The 18,498-nt window shown below is 45.7% G+C and overlaps 1 protein-coding gene across 1 annotated transcript in view; it reads left to right on the forward strand.

Annotated features, from left to right (window-relative positions):
* Positions 1 to 18,498, forward strand: part of KCNK4 (potassium two pore domain channel subfamily K member 4) — a 64,844-nt gene that overhangs the window by 37,269 nt on the left and 9,077 nt on the right. The window contains exons 4-5 of the mRNA XM_044270551.1: positions 1,563 to 1,749; positions 12,015 to 12,154. Coding sequence (XP_044126486.1) covers positions 1,563 to 1,749; positions 12,015 to 12,154 — 327 coding nt within the window. The remainder of the gene's footprint in view (positions 1 to 1,562; positions 1,750 to 12,014; positions 12,155 to 18,498) is intronic.

Here is an 18,498-nt window from a genome sequence, read left to right on the forward strand (position 1 = left end):
GAGGCATTGGGGGGACCTCTGGGTACCCTGCATAGCATACTAGTCTCTCTCTCACAAAAACTTTGGATTTGTTTTAGGAATACATTTTTCTGGTTTGTTACAAATTGATTCGGTCATCCTTAAATGGCATATTAGAAAATCATCATTTTACATACAGGAAAATATTACCCCATATTGATCAGTTCTGAACATATTGTTCAATTCTGCACTCAAGATGTTTTTATATGGTTTTATAAGTTTCCCCCGTCATCCAGATTTCCATCTATACATATAGTTAATACAATGCAGTAGTTCTACAGTTTATCTTTCTAATGTTCTTCACACATGAACTTATCTTAACAAATTATTAATCAAGTAATTTCATACAGCTGACTGGATAGTTTCTGTCTTGATGAGACATAAATCTTTGCTCTTGTATCAGGATGGAAGAAGAGCAGGCTTGCAGAATATAATTTAAACCAATGACTCAGTAGCATTCTACAGAATCATTGGGAAATTGAATCTTTAACCTCCTAAAGGGGTTATACAAACTGTAGATATTCATGATCTTTCCTTAGAATAGGTCATCAGTATCACATCTGCGACACCCAGCACCCTAATTGATCAGCTCCAGTACCAGGATTAACATGGTGGATAGAGAGCGCAGCAGACAGCTCCATCCAATGTATAGTGGCCATATTGGGTTACTGCAGCTCAGCTACCATCCAGAGAGACAGTGATCCTATCTGATATTAGTGACCTATCCATAGAATAGGTCATCAATATCTACAGTCAAAATATGCCTTTACGTTACCTGTACATCATCATGGATGTGTGATTCTAGCACAATGTTGTAAACGTACATCACAGTGATGACACGGGCACTGCGCCCACACAATCAGTTCCGATCAGGGACATAGCTATAGGGGGTGCAGAGGTAGCAGTCACTACCAGGCCCAGGAGCCTGAGGGGGCCCAAAGACCCCTGTGTTGCATAAAAAGACACCAGTATTATAGAAAGTGTGTGCTGGTCAAATTACACCTCTGGCTGAAGAGAAGGGGTTAGATCAAGAATATGGAGGGGGGTGCCGTTTCAATTTTTGTTTTAGGCAGCAGAAAGGCTATGTGCTTCCCTGCCCCTGGCCACAAAGCACTGAGGGAAGGGAGGCCCAAGCTGAACTCTTGCACCAGGGCCGACGGGCATTTAGCTACGCCCCTGGTTCTGATCACTGTACTAACAAAAACGAGGGGACTTCTTTTGCCACAATTTTGGACATGCTGTTGTGTCTGTGGTTCCTTCATTATAATAATGTTATAGAAGATGATAAATCTCCCCCTAAGATTCTTGAAATTAAATTACGTTTTAGCTCCTTTGATCCGATGAGCTGCTTTGGGCAGTGCCCTTGTTCACACATGCACTAGTTTTACAAATAAACAGAACCAGCAGAGTTATACATTCTGCACCTGCCATCCATCTGCTGGTATTACCGATGAATTTATGAGTTGGTGATTGAAATTTGTGAATGAAAACAAATTCTGCTGTCAGATGTATCATCCTTGTATTTTTTTGTTATTTCCACATAGAAGTGGCGTGTCTCACCGACCATTGTACGGGTTATCTCAGCTGTACTCTTCATCCTTGTTGGCTGTCTACTCTTCGTCCTTATTCCCACCTTAGTCTTCCAAGAAATCGAGGACTGGACCCTGCTAGAGGCCATTTACTTTGTAGTTATCACCCTTACCACAATTGGCTTTGGTGACTATGTGGCAGGTATACAATGATTTTATGATTATAAAATTCCTTTACTATAATAATCATGTCTAACAAGTGTAAGCAGAAATACTGCAAAAACCCACAATTTTCATTTTTTCATTTTCGTTTTTTCCTTCTCCTTCCAAGAGTGGAGTGAATTTGGTGGTTTGTTTTTACACTCACTATGTGTAATATTACATGACGAAGTTATTCTGTGGGTCATTGTAATTATAGCAATACCAAATTTATATCGTTTCTATAATATTTTAGTCCTTTAAAAAATTCAACCTTTAAAACATTTTTTATTTTTCCATCTACAGAGCTGTGTTGGGCTCATTTTTTGCTCATTTTCTAAAATCACTTTTTATTAAAATTTTTGAGGGAGCCAACATGACCAAAAAACAGCAAACTGGCTTTATTTTATTTTTGCTGTTACATCATTCACTGCATATGATAAATATTTTTATATCCTTCTAGTTCAGACATTTTCAGATGTCATGATACCCATGATGTTTATTTTTTATTGTTCATTTATGTTTATATGTAAAATTGGGAAAGGGGGTTGACTTGAATCTTTAATATTTTGTGGGGGGGGGGGGTTAAAATATTTTTTTTAACTTTTTTTACTTTATTCACAATCTTTTTTAGTACTGTTAGGGGAATTGTACATGTGGTCTGATCTATTATACCATAGACTGCAATAGAATACTGCAGTCTATAAGATTTTCACAGGCCTCGTGCGTGACTTTTCATGCAGCTTGCTATGACAGGCCTAATAGCCTTCATTAGGCCCCAGGCCATCACAGCAACCAATCAGAGCCCTGCAATTTTGCTGCAGGGGCTCCGATTGAAGGACAGAGAGAGCCCTTTCCTTTGTCTAACCCCACAGATGCCACAGTCACTATTGACAGGGCATCTGAGGGGTTAAATGACCGGTATTATAGTTACAGTACCTCAAAACTCAGTGACAGCCGGAGGATGCCTGTTGTATTATACTGTGTATACTGTGTGTACCAGAAAACACTTATGATGTACAAGTATGCCTATATGTCATTAGGGTTTTAAATTGTCTTAAAAGAATAGCTTGAGTCAACCAGAATGGGAGCTGCTTTCACTGACTAAGGCCTCATGCACTTGGCTGCCCCATGGTCGCGTGCATGAGTCCTAAGGCTACATGAACATGAGAGTGAAAAACGGACATGTGATGTACATTTTTTTAACTGACATCACATGTCTGTTTTAAGACCAATGGTAGTCTATGGGGTTATTCACACGGCAGATTTTTTACTGAAAAACGGACATAAAAAAATTGAACATATTCTAACTTGTCCGTTTTTCACTTACGGACTACTCCTATACAATTGAATGGGTCCATTTTTAACACCAGTCTCTCAAAAAGGCATCAGTCAAATAAACGTCTGTTAAAAATTTGCGTTTTTAATGGACTTTGTGTCGTGTGCATGTAGCCTAAGGGTAATATCTGCAAGGAGTGTGTATATTTTTCCCATGCTTGTGTTAGTTTCCCGTCTCACACCAGAAACATACTGATAGGTAAGGGCTTTGTCCGCCTTTCTAATATTGATGACTTATCCTAAGGATAGGTAATTAATATCAGACCGATGGGGAGTCCAACTGTAACATACAGCAAGCGTTCATCTCCTTTTAGGGTCCATTCACACGTCCGCAAAAGGGTCTGCACCCGTCCCGCAATTTTGCGGAACGGGTGCGGACCCATTCATTCTCTATGGGCCCGGACGTGAAGCGGAGCGCACACTATGTGCTCTCCGCTTCCGAACTTCCCGGAACTTCCGGTCCGCAGCTCCGCAAAAGATAGAACATGTCCTATTCTTGTCCTGCTGCTGTGATCTCAATGGTGAGCAGGTAAACATTAAGAGAAGGCAGCCCTCGCACAAGTGGTGTGTTCTCTTCAAACAGCTGAGTGGCGGATGTTCCAGCATTCAGAACTGTACTTATCTGATTTTGATGACCTATCCTAAGGATAGGTCATCAATATTAGAAATGCGGACAACCCCTTTAATTTGGAATTTAGAGAGTTCCAGTAGGGAGAGGGAATGATAACAATATCTGTACAATGGGGTAGAATATATTGGCACTATATATGCTGTGGGGATTCGCTCTGGTAGGCAGGTTAGCGGACACAGTATAGAGGAAAAAACAAAGTGTTTACCTTAAACAGTTCAGTGTTTATTCACACTTGGCAGGTTAACAAAACATAAACAAAGTCACCTTAGTTTAAATCCTGGTGTTCCATTCACACCTTGCTGCAGGTACCATATAAGAAGGTCAAGTCCTGGTGTTCACTTCACACCATGCTGCGGGTACCGCATAAAGAGTCCCAGTTCTGGGTGTCGTTCCCTTGTCCTCCCAGACAGGTTGCAGGCATGCATCCAGCCACAAGCTTCATAGACAGACACAGCCCTGGCTCTGAGCCCAGCTGCCTATTAAAGAACAACCAGGTGCTACCAAAACCCGGACCGGCACTGGAAACCAGCCCAGCTGCACATGTTGGGAAGAAAATACCTGCCTTCCCATACAAAACCCCTTGCTGTGTCACATACTCCCCCCCCCCCCCCCCCCTTTGTTCAACCCTCGGTGAACACACGCCAGACAGTGTACCTGAGACAGGGCATCCGTGTTTCCCTGTAACCGACCTGCTCTATGTTCCACTGAAAACTTAAAGTATTGTAAGGACAAGAACCATCTGGTGACCCGAGCATTCCTCTCTTCGGCTTGGCTCATCCACTTGAGAGGGGAGCGATCGGTCACCAGACGGAACTTTCTTCCCAACAGATAATAGCGAAGAGACTCGAGTGCCCATTTGATGGCCAGGCACTCTCTCTCCACTATACTATACCTGGTCTCGGCTGGTTTAAGCTTCCGGCTGAGGAAGACAGCGGGATGCTCCTCCCCGTTGACCTCCTGAGACAGTACAGCACCGAGACCTACCTCAGAAGCATCAGTCTGCACTATAAACTCCCTTTTGAAGTCGGGCATCACCAAAACCGGAGATCCACACAGGGAGAAAGCCTTTTCCACCTGCTCATTCTAGTGGACAGTCACTGACTTGCGTCCCTTTAAAAGGCCTGTCAATGGTGCGGCCATTGTAGCAAAGTGGGGGACAAATCTCATAAACTATCCCACCATTTCTAGGAACGACTTTACTTGCCGAATAGTGACAGGTCAGAGCCAATTCCGAATTGCCTCCATTTTGTTCACCTGAGGTTTGATAATTCTGCGTCCATTTACATGCCCCAGGTACTTGGTCTCTTCTAACCCTATTGCGAACTTTTTTGGGTTAGCGGTTAAGCCAGCCTTCCTAAGGGAGTCCACTACAGCCTGTATTTTAGGTAGGTGACTTTCCCAGTCGGTGCTGTGGATAACGATATCATCCAGATACGCCGAAGCGTACCGATGATGTGGACAGAGTACAATGTCCATAGCCTTTGAAACGTGGCGGGAGCGCCATGTAGAACAAAGGGTAAAACCTTGTACTGATACAGCCCCTCTGGTGTGATAATAGCCGTTTTTTTCTTGGCAGTCTCAGTCAAGGGTGCCTGCCAGTACCCTTTGGTGAGGTCCAAAACAGAAAAATACCGGGCTTGGCCTAACTTCTTATCAAGCTACTCCACTCGGGGCATGGGATATGCGTCAAACTTGGAAACCTCATTAAGTTTGCGGAAGTCGTTAAGAATCGTAACGTCCCGTCCGGCTTGGGTATTAAGACTATCGGACTGGCCCATTCACTTTTTGACTCCTCGATGACACCTAGCTGTAACATTATCTGCACTTCTTCCGAGATGACTTGTCGCCGCGACTCAGGAACCCAGTATGGTTTCAACCGGATTCTTACCTGAGGCTCAGTGACAATGTCATGTCGGATGATAGAAGTGCGTCCATGGAGGTCCGAAAAGACATCCGTGTTTCTGCTGACGAACTCCCTGGCCTCCTGAGTTTGTTTAGTAGAAAGGTTGTCAGCAATCTTTACTGTGGCAACTGCTTCCCTCGTATCAGACTCTGGGACTGAAACCACTTCCCCTAGAAAACCTGGCCGTGGGCTGTCTTCGGTACAGGTATCCCTATCTTTCCACAGTTTCAGTAAGTTTACATGGTACACCTGCTCTGGCTTTCTCCGCCCTGGCTGGTGTACCCTGTAGGTTACCTCCCCAAATTTTTCGAGCACTTCATAGGGACCTTGCCACCTAGCCAGGAACTTAATGTCCAACATGGCACCAGAACCAAAACCCAATCTCCCGGGTTAAAATGCCAAACCCGACCCTGGCGATTATAGACCCTACTCTAAGCTCGCTGGGCTGCCCCCATATGTTCGTTAACTAGCTGCAACACCGTCTCCATCCGTTCTTGCATCCAAGTGACATACTCAATCACACTTTTATGCGGTGTGGGTTGTTGTTTCCACGTCTCTTTGGCTATGTCCAACAAACCACGCGGATGTCAGCCATACAGCAGTTCGAAGGCCGAGAACCCAGTAGCGGCCTGGGGCACCTCTCGCACTACGAACATGAGATAGGGCAGTAGAAGATCCCAATCTCTCCCATCCTTAGACACCACCCGCTTTAACATGTTTTTCAAGGTTTGATTAAATCTTTCTACCAGGCTGTCCGTTGGGGGGTGATAGACGGACGTCCGCAACTGTTTGATTTGTAGTAGTTTACTGAGTTCCCTCATAACTTTTGACATAAAAAGAATCTCTCTTGGTAGGCCTACTTGGGAAAACATCTCCACTAACTCTTTGGCTATGCGTTTGACCGAGGTATGTCGCAGCGGCACCGCCTCCAGGTACCGAATGGCATAGTCCAGGACTACCAAGATGCGTTGGTGCCCTCTAGCGGACTTCGGTACTAGGCCTATGAGATCCATAGCAATCCGCTCAAATGGAACCTCAATAATCAGGAGAGGGACCAGGGGACTACGGAAATGTGGCTGGGGGCTGGTTATCTGGCAGGTTGGGCAAGACTTGCAATACTCTTCCACCTCTATGAACAAACTGGGCCAGTGAAACCGCTGTAGAATCCGGTCCTGCATTTTCTGCTGGCCCAGGTGTCCCCCAAGAACATGTTGGTGGGTAACTCCAACACAAGCTTCAGATATGCCTTGGGCACCACCAACTGTTCAATATGCTCACCCCGTTAATGATTTACCCGGTACAGCATCTCCTGTTGAACCACAAAACAGGGAAACATAGACTCAGCCCCCGGATGTTGCGGCTCACCCTCAACTACTACCACATTTTCCCAGGCTCGAGCTAGAGTCGGGTCCTGGTGCTGTGCTGTATTGAAATTGTCTCCGGAGACGTTGAGGTCTGCCAACTCTGGACCTGGCGGCAAATCCTCCACGTCTCCCACCATCACACTTAACGGGGTTGTCTCCCCCTCTTCCAAAGTGGCGGTCACCCCTACCGCTGGCCCTTCGGTCTTAGGTTCCCAGAGTTCTGGTCTTCCCCCTATGCTGGGCTACTCTGCTAGGGATATCCCTGTGTCATGGGTATTGGTGACTCTCGCCTCAGGCCACAGTGACAGGAAACCGGGGGAAGTCTCTCCCAATTATTAGTTCATAATGTAACTTTGAGGCAACAGCCACCTCATGAGTCCACCTACCGGCCACCATGGATAGCGACAACAGGGCGGTGGGATAGTCCTTTAAGCCTCCATGGATGCACACGACGGCGACTTTTTGGCCAGTATACTCGGTGGGCTGTACCAGGGCAGCTCTTACCAGGGACACCAGGCTCCCTGAGCCCAGCAGCGCCACCGCCAGGGTATCGCCCACTAGCACCTGGCACAGGTGACTATTGTCTATTGTCTCGGGGGTACCGGTTGCACACAACCTCCTGGCATGCATTGAGGGGCGGTAGCCATAGTTAGTGTCCATGGGTTTCCCCCGATGGGGACAGTCGGCCCTTATGTGACCAGGCTCTTGATACAGCCAACAGACATCAAAGCTGGGTCTGTAACGAGTATATCCAGAGCAGGTTTTTCTGGCACTGGTCGAGGGTGGAGATTTCCAGGGTTTAACTGACCCCCTCCCTAAAGAACCCCCCTGTAGATTTCTGGTGGCCTCATAGCACTCCACCAGGTTGACCATCTCTAAGGTACTTTCAGGGGACACCTGGGCGATCCAGTGCTAGAGAGGGTACAGCAAAGCCCTCCAGAACACATCAGCTAACAGACTGTCCATCATAGCAGTGGGACCCAGTATGTCAGGCTGCAGCCATTTTTGCAACCGGTGTAGCAGATCATAATACTGCGGTATGGTAGGTTCAGCCAGGTTAAATTCCCACCGATGCACCCGCTGGGCCCAGACCAATACATTCACCCCCAGTATTGCCAGAATCTCACGCCAGGAACAGAGCGATGACCTCAGCCCATTGGTCTCAGGGTAACTTCTCCCTCACGGCCACCTTTTCGAGTACCGCCAGATAGGTCTCGACGTCGTCCGAGGGGGTCATCTTAAGGATCGTGGACAGCTTTCCGGGCATCGTGGATGTTGTGGGACACTCCTGCCACTTGTAACGCCATCACATGCTGTAATAGCAGCTGGTTGGTTTCCTGCTGCTGCTTGGGGGGCTTTCACGACCGCCTCCATTTTGTCAGGGGACACGGGTCGTAGCCTTGCCGGCTTGATATAAGACATACACCCGTGCCCGGAAAAACAAAAACTGTAGGGAAACTGTAGTGTAGGGATTATTATTACCAAAACAAAAAAACGGTTTAGTGGGCTGACAGAAGCCCTTTAACTTAAACAGTTCAGTGTTTATTCTCACTTGGCAGATTAACAAAACAAACAAAGTCACCTTAGTTTAAATCCTGGTGTTCCATTCACACCTTGCTGCAGGTACCGCATAACAAGGTCAAGTTCTGATGTTCAGTTCACACCATGCTGCGGGTACTGCATAAAGAGTCCCAGTCCTGGATGTCGTTCCCTAGTCCTTCCAGACAGGTCGCAGGCATGCATCCAGCCACAAGCCTCATACACAGACACAGCCCTGGCTCTGAGCCCAGCTGCCTATTAAAGAACAACCAGGTGCTGCCAAAACCCAGAGCGGCACTTAAACTCTGGTCCGGTATTTGAGCTAACCTGGCTGGAAACCAGCCCAGCTGCACATGTTGGGAGGAAAATACCTGCCTTCCCATACAAAACCCTTCGCTATGTCACAATGTGCATAAAATAAATAGAGCGTTTGGTTTTGCTCATAGAGGGAGATCTCAAGCTGCCTCCCCTGTAATGTCCAGAACCTCTAATAGGGCATATGGAAAAGGGTTGACATAAGCCATTTAAAGGGAATTGTTATGGATATCTTACACTCCAGCTGAGTGAATCCGTACAGCGTCTCCCGAAAACCAAGTAAATCCGAAGGTGTTGTGAATATATAGCTCCCAATCCCCCACAAACAGGATCCAGGACTTCAGGAAGGGGGTAAAAACTATCAACTTTATTGATGGCCACAGCTCAACCTTTTATCAAGTCCTCCAGCAAGGGTTACTCCCACGGGGACCTTGTGGGGAACAGGCACACAAAATACAGTGACCAATCAATATACAGTAAGATCTAACACACTCCCACAGTAAAATCTCTCCTCTCTATCCTGGAGATAATTGGATAAAGGGGCCGGACATAGTTCCATGCAGTCGATGACTAAGACCATTGTGTTTGCTAAATGTATCACAGGTAATATCCATTGTGTTTGTGGATTGTGTCACTGGCAATATTCATTGTGTTCGCTAATGTCCATTTTGTTCGCTAACTGCGTCACAGGCAGATAAGTTTTTTGTACATTTGTACATTTAAAGGGAGAAATAGGGTTAGGCCTCTTTCACACTTGCGTTGTCCGGATCCGGCGTGTACTTGCCGGAATTACACGCCGGATCCGGAAAAACGCAAGTGTACTGAAAGCATTTGAAGACGGATCCGTCTTCAAAATGCGTTCAGTGTTACTATGGCAGCCAGGACGCTATTGAAGTCCTGGTTGCCATAGTAGGAGCGGGGAGCGGGGGATCGGTATACTTACAGTCCGCGCGGATCCCGGGCGCTCCAGAGTGACGTCAGAGCGCCCCATGCGCATGGATGACGTGCCATGCGATCACATGATCCATGCGCTTGGGGCGCCCTGACGTCACTCTGGAGCGCCCCGGGAGCCGCACGGACGGTAAGTATGCTGCTCCCCCGCTCCCCGCTACACTTTACCATGGCTGCCAGGACTTTAGCGTCCCGGCAGCCATGGTAACCACTCTAAAAAAGCTAAACGTCAGATCCGGCAATGCGCCGAAACGACGTTTAGCTTAAGGCCGGATCCGGATCAATGCCTTTCAATGGGCATTAATTCCGGATCCGGCCTTGCAGCAAGTCTTCAGGATTTTTGGCCGGAGCAAAAAGCGCAGCATGCTGCGGTATTTTCTCCGGCCAAAAAACGTTCCGTTCCGGAACTGAAGACATCCTGATGCATCCTGAACGGATTTCACTCCATTCAGAATGCATTAGGATAAAACTGATCAGGATTCTTCCGGCATAGAGCGCCGACGACTGAACTCTATGCCGGAAGAAAAGAACGCAAGTGTGAAAGAGCCCTTAACTACATGAACAGCAGATGAAATACAAGAATCTGGACATTCCTAAAACAGGGGTTTTGTCACATGAATGTTTTTGTTAAGTTCAGTTAAAGTGACCCTCTTTTCACAATAACTGAGTGGTGGAAAATACACTTGCCTGCTGTTCTCCATTTCACCTGCAGATATGCTGATCCCTGGGCCCCTCAGCTTGTCCACTGACTACAATTCTGCCTGTCCCCCCAGTGTCTTTTGACCTGCCTGGGTTAGCTGTCACTATACGGAGACTACTCCAACAAGTATCAGCTTGCTGGTTGCTTTGCAGAGATGATCAGATCCCTGTACAGGGATAAAAGTGGAAAATAAGGGAGCCACCTGCGGTAAAGGTACCTGAAGTCTGTTCCAGCAGAGTAACAACTTGCCAGAGTTATTTATTGGATGCAGCCTAGCTGAATACGGACATTCCCCACGTTCACCATCGAAGCCCATTGACCATAATGGGATCCGGTGGCGATCCAACCAGTTTCCGGCATTACCGCCAGGTTTCGGCAAGACAAAAATGCAAAAACTAAAATAGGCCCGGTCTAAAAGAGGTTAAAGGTGTGTCTCACTTCAGCAAATGGCATTTATCATGTAGACGAATTATCTGGCTGTTTGGACATTTATCAGGTAGACAAAGTTAATACAAGGCACTTACTAATGTATCGGGATTGTCCATATTGCTTAGTTTTGCTGGCTTAATACATTTTTTCATTGCAGTATATATTGTTCAAATCCAGGGGTTACAAACTCCCTGCAATCCATTAGCCAGTGGTCGTGCTTGCACACTATAGGGAAAAGTGCCATCCTATGCCTACTCCTGCAGTTCGGGGCAACAATAAAGGCTGTTGCCTTTTCCTATAGCGTGCAAGCATGACCAAACGTTGCTGGATTGCAGAGGGAGGCTATATGGACAATCACAATACACTAGTAGGTGCCTTGTATTAACTTTCTCTACATGATAAATGCCATTTGCTAAAGTGAGACAGCCCTTTAATTTGGCTCCTAGGCCACACAACTTCTTTAATGTACCAAAAAGGTATTCACTTTGATGACTACTTATGGGGTAGGTTGAAGGTTGAAGACTTGAAGTCTTTTATAATTCTTACCAATATAACCATTGTAATAAGAATGCATAAAAAGGGGTTTGTCCAAAACAAAAAACTTTTGCAGGGCGGCTCACGAGGGAAATACTGCTAAAACTCCCCTTAACCTTTTCACGGGTCCAGGCTCCAGTGCTGTGGCTCCTGTCTCTGCTGCTTGTGAACACTGCAAAACCAGAAGAGTGAAGTGCTGTCTACATGCTTGTCACCACCGCTGGTCAACCACTGGCCTCAGCAGTAAGGTGTCATGAACGGCAAGAGACCAATGACCCTCTTCCTAGATACAACTCTTTGTCATTGCCTTTTCTTATTCCTTTGCAGTTGGACATAACAGCACAGCACACAGATAGTAGGGAATGGCAAACATTATACACATCACTGGGATTAACTAATTCATCATTGTATCATTGTCCTCTGGTCAAATAATTTTGTATTTTATTTTTGACTTTCAATGTTTCACTAGAATGGTTATAAAAAAAATTATATATTATTATGAACGTAACATGTTTTCCACCTTTGGAACACGTTGTACATTCTCATCACTCGTGCTGTCTTGTAGGTGATAGTGCTGGAAATGAGCACACCTGGTACAAGCCGCTGGTCTGGTTCTGGATACTGCTTGGCCTTGCTTACTTTGCTTCTATTCTGACAATGATAGGAAACTGGCTGAGAGTTCTGTCGCAAAAAACCCGAGCAGAGGTAAGACCACTTTGTAGGACTGAATGATGTTTTTTGTGTGTGTGAATATGTTAGCATGTGTGTACATAGACCGACAGACAGATATTATTGACAGTGTAAAAGAGAATGGGAACTGAGCTCCTTTGCTCTTAGAATCTACATATACCATAAAAAATGGTGGGTATCTAACCACTAAGACCCCAACAAGGAGGCTTTAGAAGAGATGTTTAAGGCTAGTTTTACATGTCCGGTCCAGCCTTCTGGCAGGCTGTAGCGGCATAGAATGCTGAAAATCGGGCCGAACAAAAAACACTATGCAAAGCGGTTTCTGTCAGGCCAATTCTCAGCATTTTTGCTGGATTGCGGCTAGATCTCTCCTGGACCCCATTATAGGTAATGTGACTGGAGGGCATTCCGGTTGCATCCAGCATCTGGAGAAATCTGGCAGGCTGTTCTTTGCCTGGAATTGGTGCCACAGAAGTGAAAGTAGCTATAAGATTGCTTAGTATCCTCTGCCACTCCTGTGCCACCACTTCCTTGGTCCCCCATCAGTCAATCTATCATGGCCCCCACTGGTACGATGTTTTTACACAGACGTGACTACCGTAGTCATTCACTGTGTGCCTCAGGTTTGGGTAGTCTGTCATCTTGATTCCCTCTTCGCCTCTGATGTGATTCCTCACATTTCCCATTATGTCTCTGGTTTGGCAGAGGTGGGCAGCAATACAGTTGAATGCAGGAGGACACTTTCCGCTGCCGGCCAGGTGTGTAAGTACCCGATGTTAATAGCATTAATGAATGCTGAGAGCATCAGATTGCCTTGTACGCAGAGGAGCACTTGGATGACCTCCTGGGCTTTAGCCCACTGGGAAATTTCCCTGTTGGACCTATGGCCAGTCCGCTCCTGAGGCCCAGTATGGTATCACAGCCTGGGCCCACCAGAGGATCCTCTAGTACTCTGGCGGGCCAGTCTCTAACTCAAAGTGCAGAATCTCCTGCAATGGGTTTCTTCCTGTCAGCTCTTAAAGGGGTTATCCCAAGATTAATGAAAAAAATAAATATATAAATAAAAATCAGATATCATTTAGTACATGACAATCTTTCTAAGGGCTCATGCACACGAACGTATTTTCTTTCCGTGTCCGTTCCGTTTTATTTGCGGACCGCAAAATACAGAATGCGCATGGATGTCATCTGTATTTTTTGCGGATCCGTTTTTTGCAGACCACAAAATACATACGGTCCTGTGCATGAGGCCTAACTAAGCTAAAATCAGCTCTGTCCCTTGGGATATGGGATAACTATTAGATTGTGTGGGGGACTACCACTGGGACCCCCACATACCACATACATGTAAACAGGGGCCCCTACGCCATGGAGCCCTCCAAAATGAATAGAGTGGCCAGTCGGACATGCGCTCAGTCATTCCATTCATTTCTATGGGAGTCCTGGAGATAGCTGAGTACAGTGCTCGGCTAATTTCGGATCTCCCATAGTAATGAATGGCGCAGCTGAGCGCACACTTGACTGGCTACTCTGTTCATTTTGGGAGGTTTCATGGGCTATAGGGCCACCATTCTTGTGATCACTGAGGGTCACAGCACTAGAACTCCCACTGGTCTATTCTGTGGATAGGGGATAACGTAATATAACCGGAATACCACTTTAACCCCTTCCCAACATGCACCATACATATACAGCACATCAGGAAGGGACTCCCTGCAATTTGATGTATATGTACTGTACAATGATGGAGCGAGCACAGGAGTGGGGTTGCAAAGAAGTTGCTGGGGACGTGGGGTGAGCCCATTCAAAATTTGCTATGGGGCACAGTCATTTTTAGTTACGCCACTGCCTATGAAGCTCAGCCCCCAGGCTGGGTCTCATAGGCAACTGTCAATGTGAAAGTTTCAATGCAAGTTGAAGCCCATAGTGGGACAAAGGTAAAAAAAAAGTGTTTTATAAAAAATAAAAAACAAAGTGAAGTGTATAAAAAAGCTCCTCTTTCCTCTAATTACAAATGTAAAAAAAAAAAAATTAAGTAAAAAAAAAAAATATTGATATATTAGGTATGACCGTGTCCTTAACGATAGCCTTCATAAAAATAGCACGTGACCTACCCCATCAGGTAAACGCAGTAAAAAAACATGACATGACAAAAAGTATGAGTAATCAAAAAGTACTATGCACCCTAAAGTAGGACCAATGAATACGTCACCTCATACCGCAAAAAATGAGCCTCAACAAAAGATCTGCCAGAAAAATATGGCTCTCAGAAAATAGAGACAAATAAAACATAATTTTCCCCCAAACTGCTTTTATTGTTATACGCCATAAATAAATAAATAAATACTGTGCCAGAACAGTAATTGGTCACTTCACCTCACAAAAAGCATAATATTGAGTGATCAAAAACATGATTTTTTCTTACAAAAAAAAGCTTTTATTGTGTACAATTCTAAACCAAACAAAAAAAAAATATGCATTTGGTATTGCCATGTCACATGATCTACCTCGTCAGGTGAATGCTGTAAAAAAATGTATAAATTTGAAACGATCCCAGACCTCACCTCCCAAAAATTATATAAAGAGATCCCAAAATTGTACCAATTACATCACCTTATCCCCCAAAAAAACTAGCCCTCACACAAGACAATGACCAAAAAAAACAATGGTTTCAGAAAATGGTGACGCAAAAACATGATTTGTATCTCTGTAATCATACTGAGCAACAGAATAAAGATAGCATGCCATTTTTTATGCACGCATTAACAAAACCCAAATAGCAATGGTAGAATTTCTGCATTTGTATATCCTGCTTCCCACAAAGTGAAATAAAAAGTAATCAAAACATATGTACCACAAAATAGTAAGGGAAACATCAGGGTCTCTGCAAATGTGATCTAGCATTGAAAACTATTACAGCAAAATCCATGCTCCAAAAGCCAAATGGTGCTCCTTCTCTTCTGAACCCTGCCATATGCCCATATGGCAGCCTACGCCCACATTTAAGAAAATTCCGCACCCAGCAGAACCTGCCTATCAATTCAACTAGTGGGGTGTAAGTCTCCGATTGCACCAGCTAGGCACAACATATTGTGTACTGAATTGCCATATCTGTGGAAAACTTACAATATTCACTTTGCACGGTCCGCTGTGCATTGATTTCTGAAAAATATCTGGTGCATCAAAATGCTCACTCAACCCCTTAACACCTTGATGGACAGAATTTCCAAAATGGGTCATTTCTCGGGGGTTCTATTTATTATTTCATCTCACAGCCTTTACAGTTGTCTGCGCAAAATGCTTAAATCACCATGCGGGGCCTCAAATGTGCATGGGATGCTTTTACTTCTGAGCCCTGTTGTACATCCAGGCAAAATATTAGGGTCACGTGTAGGGTGAAACACAGTATAAGGGCTCAGGCACATGAATGTATTTTTAGTCCACATCCGGACCCATTCACTTCAATAGGGCTGTGTAAGATGTGGACAGCACACCTGTGTGCTGTCCACATCCGTATGTTCGTCCCGTGGCCCCGCAAAAAAATAAAACATATCCACGTATCTGTGTTTTGCGGATCCACAATTTGCGAACCGCAAAAAGTCATGTGCATGAGCCCTAATAATAAGAGAGTTTGCTTTTCACACTAGCATGCACCGGGCTCGACATATTGGGCACTGGAATGGCATATGTGTGTAAAAATGAAAATATTCACTTTGCACATCTGCATTTTGTCAAATTATGACACACCTTGAAAAATTCTGTGAGGGGTGTAGTTTCTAAAATGGGGTCACTTCTTGGGGATTTATTTATTTATTAACATCACAGTTTCTGCAGTTGTCGGCCAGTGCTGTGATGATGCAGGCAGACAGGAGCTCTCCCCTGTGTAACTTTGTCGTTAGACAGCGGCAGCTCATCCGTGACACCTGCCATTTGCTGAGGCCCTTTGAGGAGGCCACTTTGTCATTTGCCAGGACTACAGAATGAACTACGTCATTCCACTCCTTCGTGTCCTGGAGCAGATGCTGATAAATCTGGCTGACCAGGGGACAGGAGACATGGCGCCTACATTTCACAGCCACCTGACCCCTGTGGAGGCTGATCTGGCCAGAGGATGAGTGCGAGGAGGACATTAACACCCAGAATTGTATACAGAAATAGATGGTTTTCTGCCTGAGGAACATGTGGTACATGAGGAGCTGGAGGGACATGACGAATACCAGGCAGATGACCTTCACAGACTGTGGCAGTATGCAGTGGATATGGAGGCAAGGAGTCCTCCCGATTCTTTTGTGCAAATGGCCAGATGCATGCTGAGTTGCTTCCGTAGTGACCGCCGCATTATCACCATTCAGCATAGAGATAACTACTGGCTCTCCATGATGTTAGACCCTTGCCACCAGGCCAAAATGGGGACCTTTTTTACCTGCCGAGAGGGATGATATACTTAACTACTATCGAGACATCCTATGTAGTCAGTTAGACGCTGCCTATGTGCGCCATCGCCCCTCCTCATGAAGGTGTGACCGGGGGGGGGGGGGGGGGGGCCTTCTGTGCTCACGCCCCACTGCCATAACTGCTAGAGGGGGTAGGGGCAGAAGCAGCAGTAGCTCTGTCAGCAGTAACTGGAGTCTTGAGTCTCTGATGAGCACATTTATTCACCCGCCAACTGAAGAAACCAGCCAGCAGCAGCAGGACATGGAGCATGACCTGAACAAGCAGGTGGTGGCATACTTGAGGAATATAAAATCATACTCACAAGTTGCTGGTACAAAACCTTTTGTTTCTTTGTATTTCTTTACATCATTCCAATATAAAATGGTACTTTATGAGGGGAGCTGAAATAGACATCGTTCACACCTCCTCCCCTGCATGCGACAATTCAGGAGAACACGTCCCCTTACTCATGTCCCTGCTTGGCCTTGTTGACATCACCGTTTATTTTAACCTTCTTCTGATCTGTCAGAAGAACTGAAAAATGGTAAACACTATAGATCCTGTCTTTGGAGCACCGATAAGGTGCTCCAAAGACAGAGTCTTGGGCCACTGCATAGTTAAGTACATTATACCTGATGCTAACATTTACATGTAAGAGTCCATTCACATGTCCGTGGAATGGGTCCGCATCCGTTCTGTAATATCCGGAACGGGTGCGGCCCCATTCATTCTCAATGGGGCAGGAATGGATGCAGAGAGCACACTATGTGCTCTCTGCATCCGCATTTCTGGAGCGCGGCCCTGATCTTCCGGTCCGCAGCTCCAGAAAAAAATAGAACATGTCCTATTCTTGCAGTTCTATAGGGGTGCTGGCCGGGTGTATTGCGGATCCGCAATCAGGGCAACTTGATGGTTGCTTGGGGTGTACTGGATGTTAATGTCCAAGTGGGTACAATGCAGGGCTCTCCAGTGAGGCAGTGGCCAGTGTGTGGCGTTAGGAGATTCAGTAACCAGGCCTGATTAAACTTAAACAAACCTTTATTCCGTTTTCCCTCCACTGTGCACCTGAAGTGTGCACAGTGTCTGGGGACATGGGTACCTACAGTGCGCTTCCTCTCCCAAGACCCATCCTCCAGGTTGCCTACTCCTAGAACATTGGAATACTCTTCGGAAGCAAAGGGGAAGGACCAGCCCCCACCCTGAGCTCCAGAGAGGGCTGAGCCAGAATAGTTAGCTCTTGCCATACCTGACACATGCTGGAACATGCTAAGTGAAGCATATTACATGACATTAAATGCAGCACTTGACCTTAGCAGTGCAACAACAAGGAATTGCAGATACCCTATCTAGGGTACCGCTCACCCCTCTACTGTAAGGCAAGCCATCCTGGGTTTGTGCTTTGGTCCATATGTGGTAGTATGGCACATGTTCCCAAAGATGCAGATCTCAGCTGGCTCCCTCTCCTCCCTATACTGCAGAGAAAAAAAAAAGCGGTTAAGGGCATATGCAAAACATTTGCATACTAGATTCTGTCTATCACAGTAGCAAATGATCAAGTGCTAAAGTCCTGAGTGATAGTTTGTGAGATAGCTATTAAAAATCCATTTAAAGTGCAATAAGTCCTGGACTTGTAGCTCTAAAGAAGAAAAATCCCCAGAAGCACAATACTAGGTCACACTACCGCTCAGGTCCATTAGAGTCAATGGCAATGGGTGCCGTTCTTAAAAACATTGCAAAAACATCTTAGGAGGTGACATTTAAGGCTAGTTTCACGCTTGCCCCCAGACTACCGCTCCATTGACTATAATGGGGGCGGGCTGGAGTTCCGGCGGCAGCACGGCAAGCATGCCGAGAGGCGGCTGGAATAAAACTACGACAGCCTGACGGAGTTCCTTGCTGCTAGTGTGAAACTAGCCTTACTTGGG

The sequence above is a fragment of the Bufo gargarizans genome, chromosome 10 (genome assembly GCF_014858855.1).
Source record: "Bufo gargarizans isolate SCDJY-AF-19 chromosome 10, ASM1485885v1, whole genome shotgun sequence".
Taxonomy (NCBI): domain Eukaryota; kingdom Metazoa; phylum Chordata; class Amphibia; order Anura; family Bufonidae; genus Bufo; species Bufo gargarizans.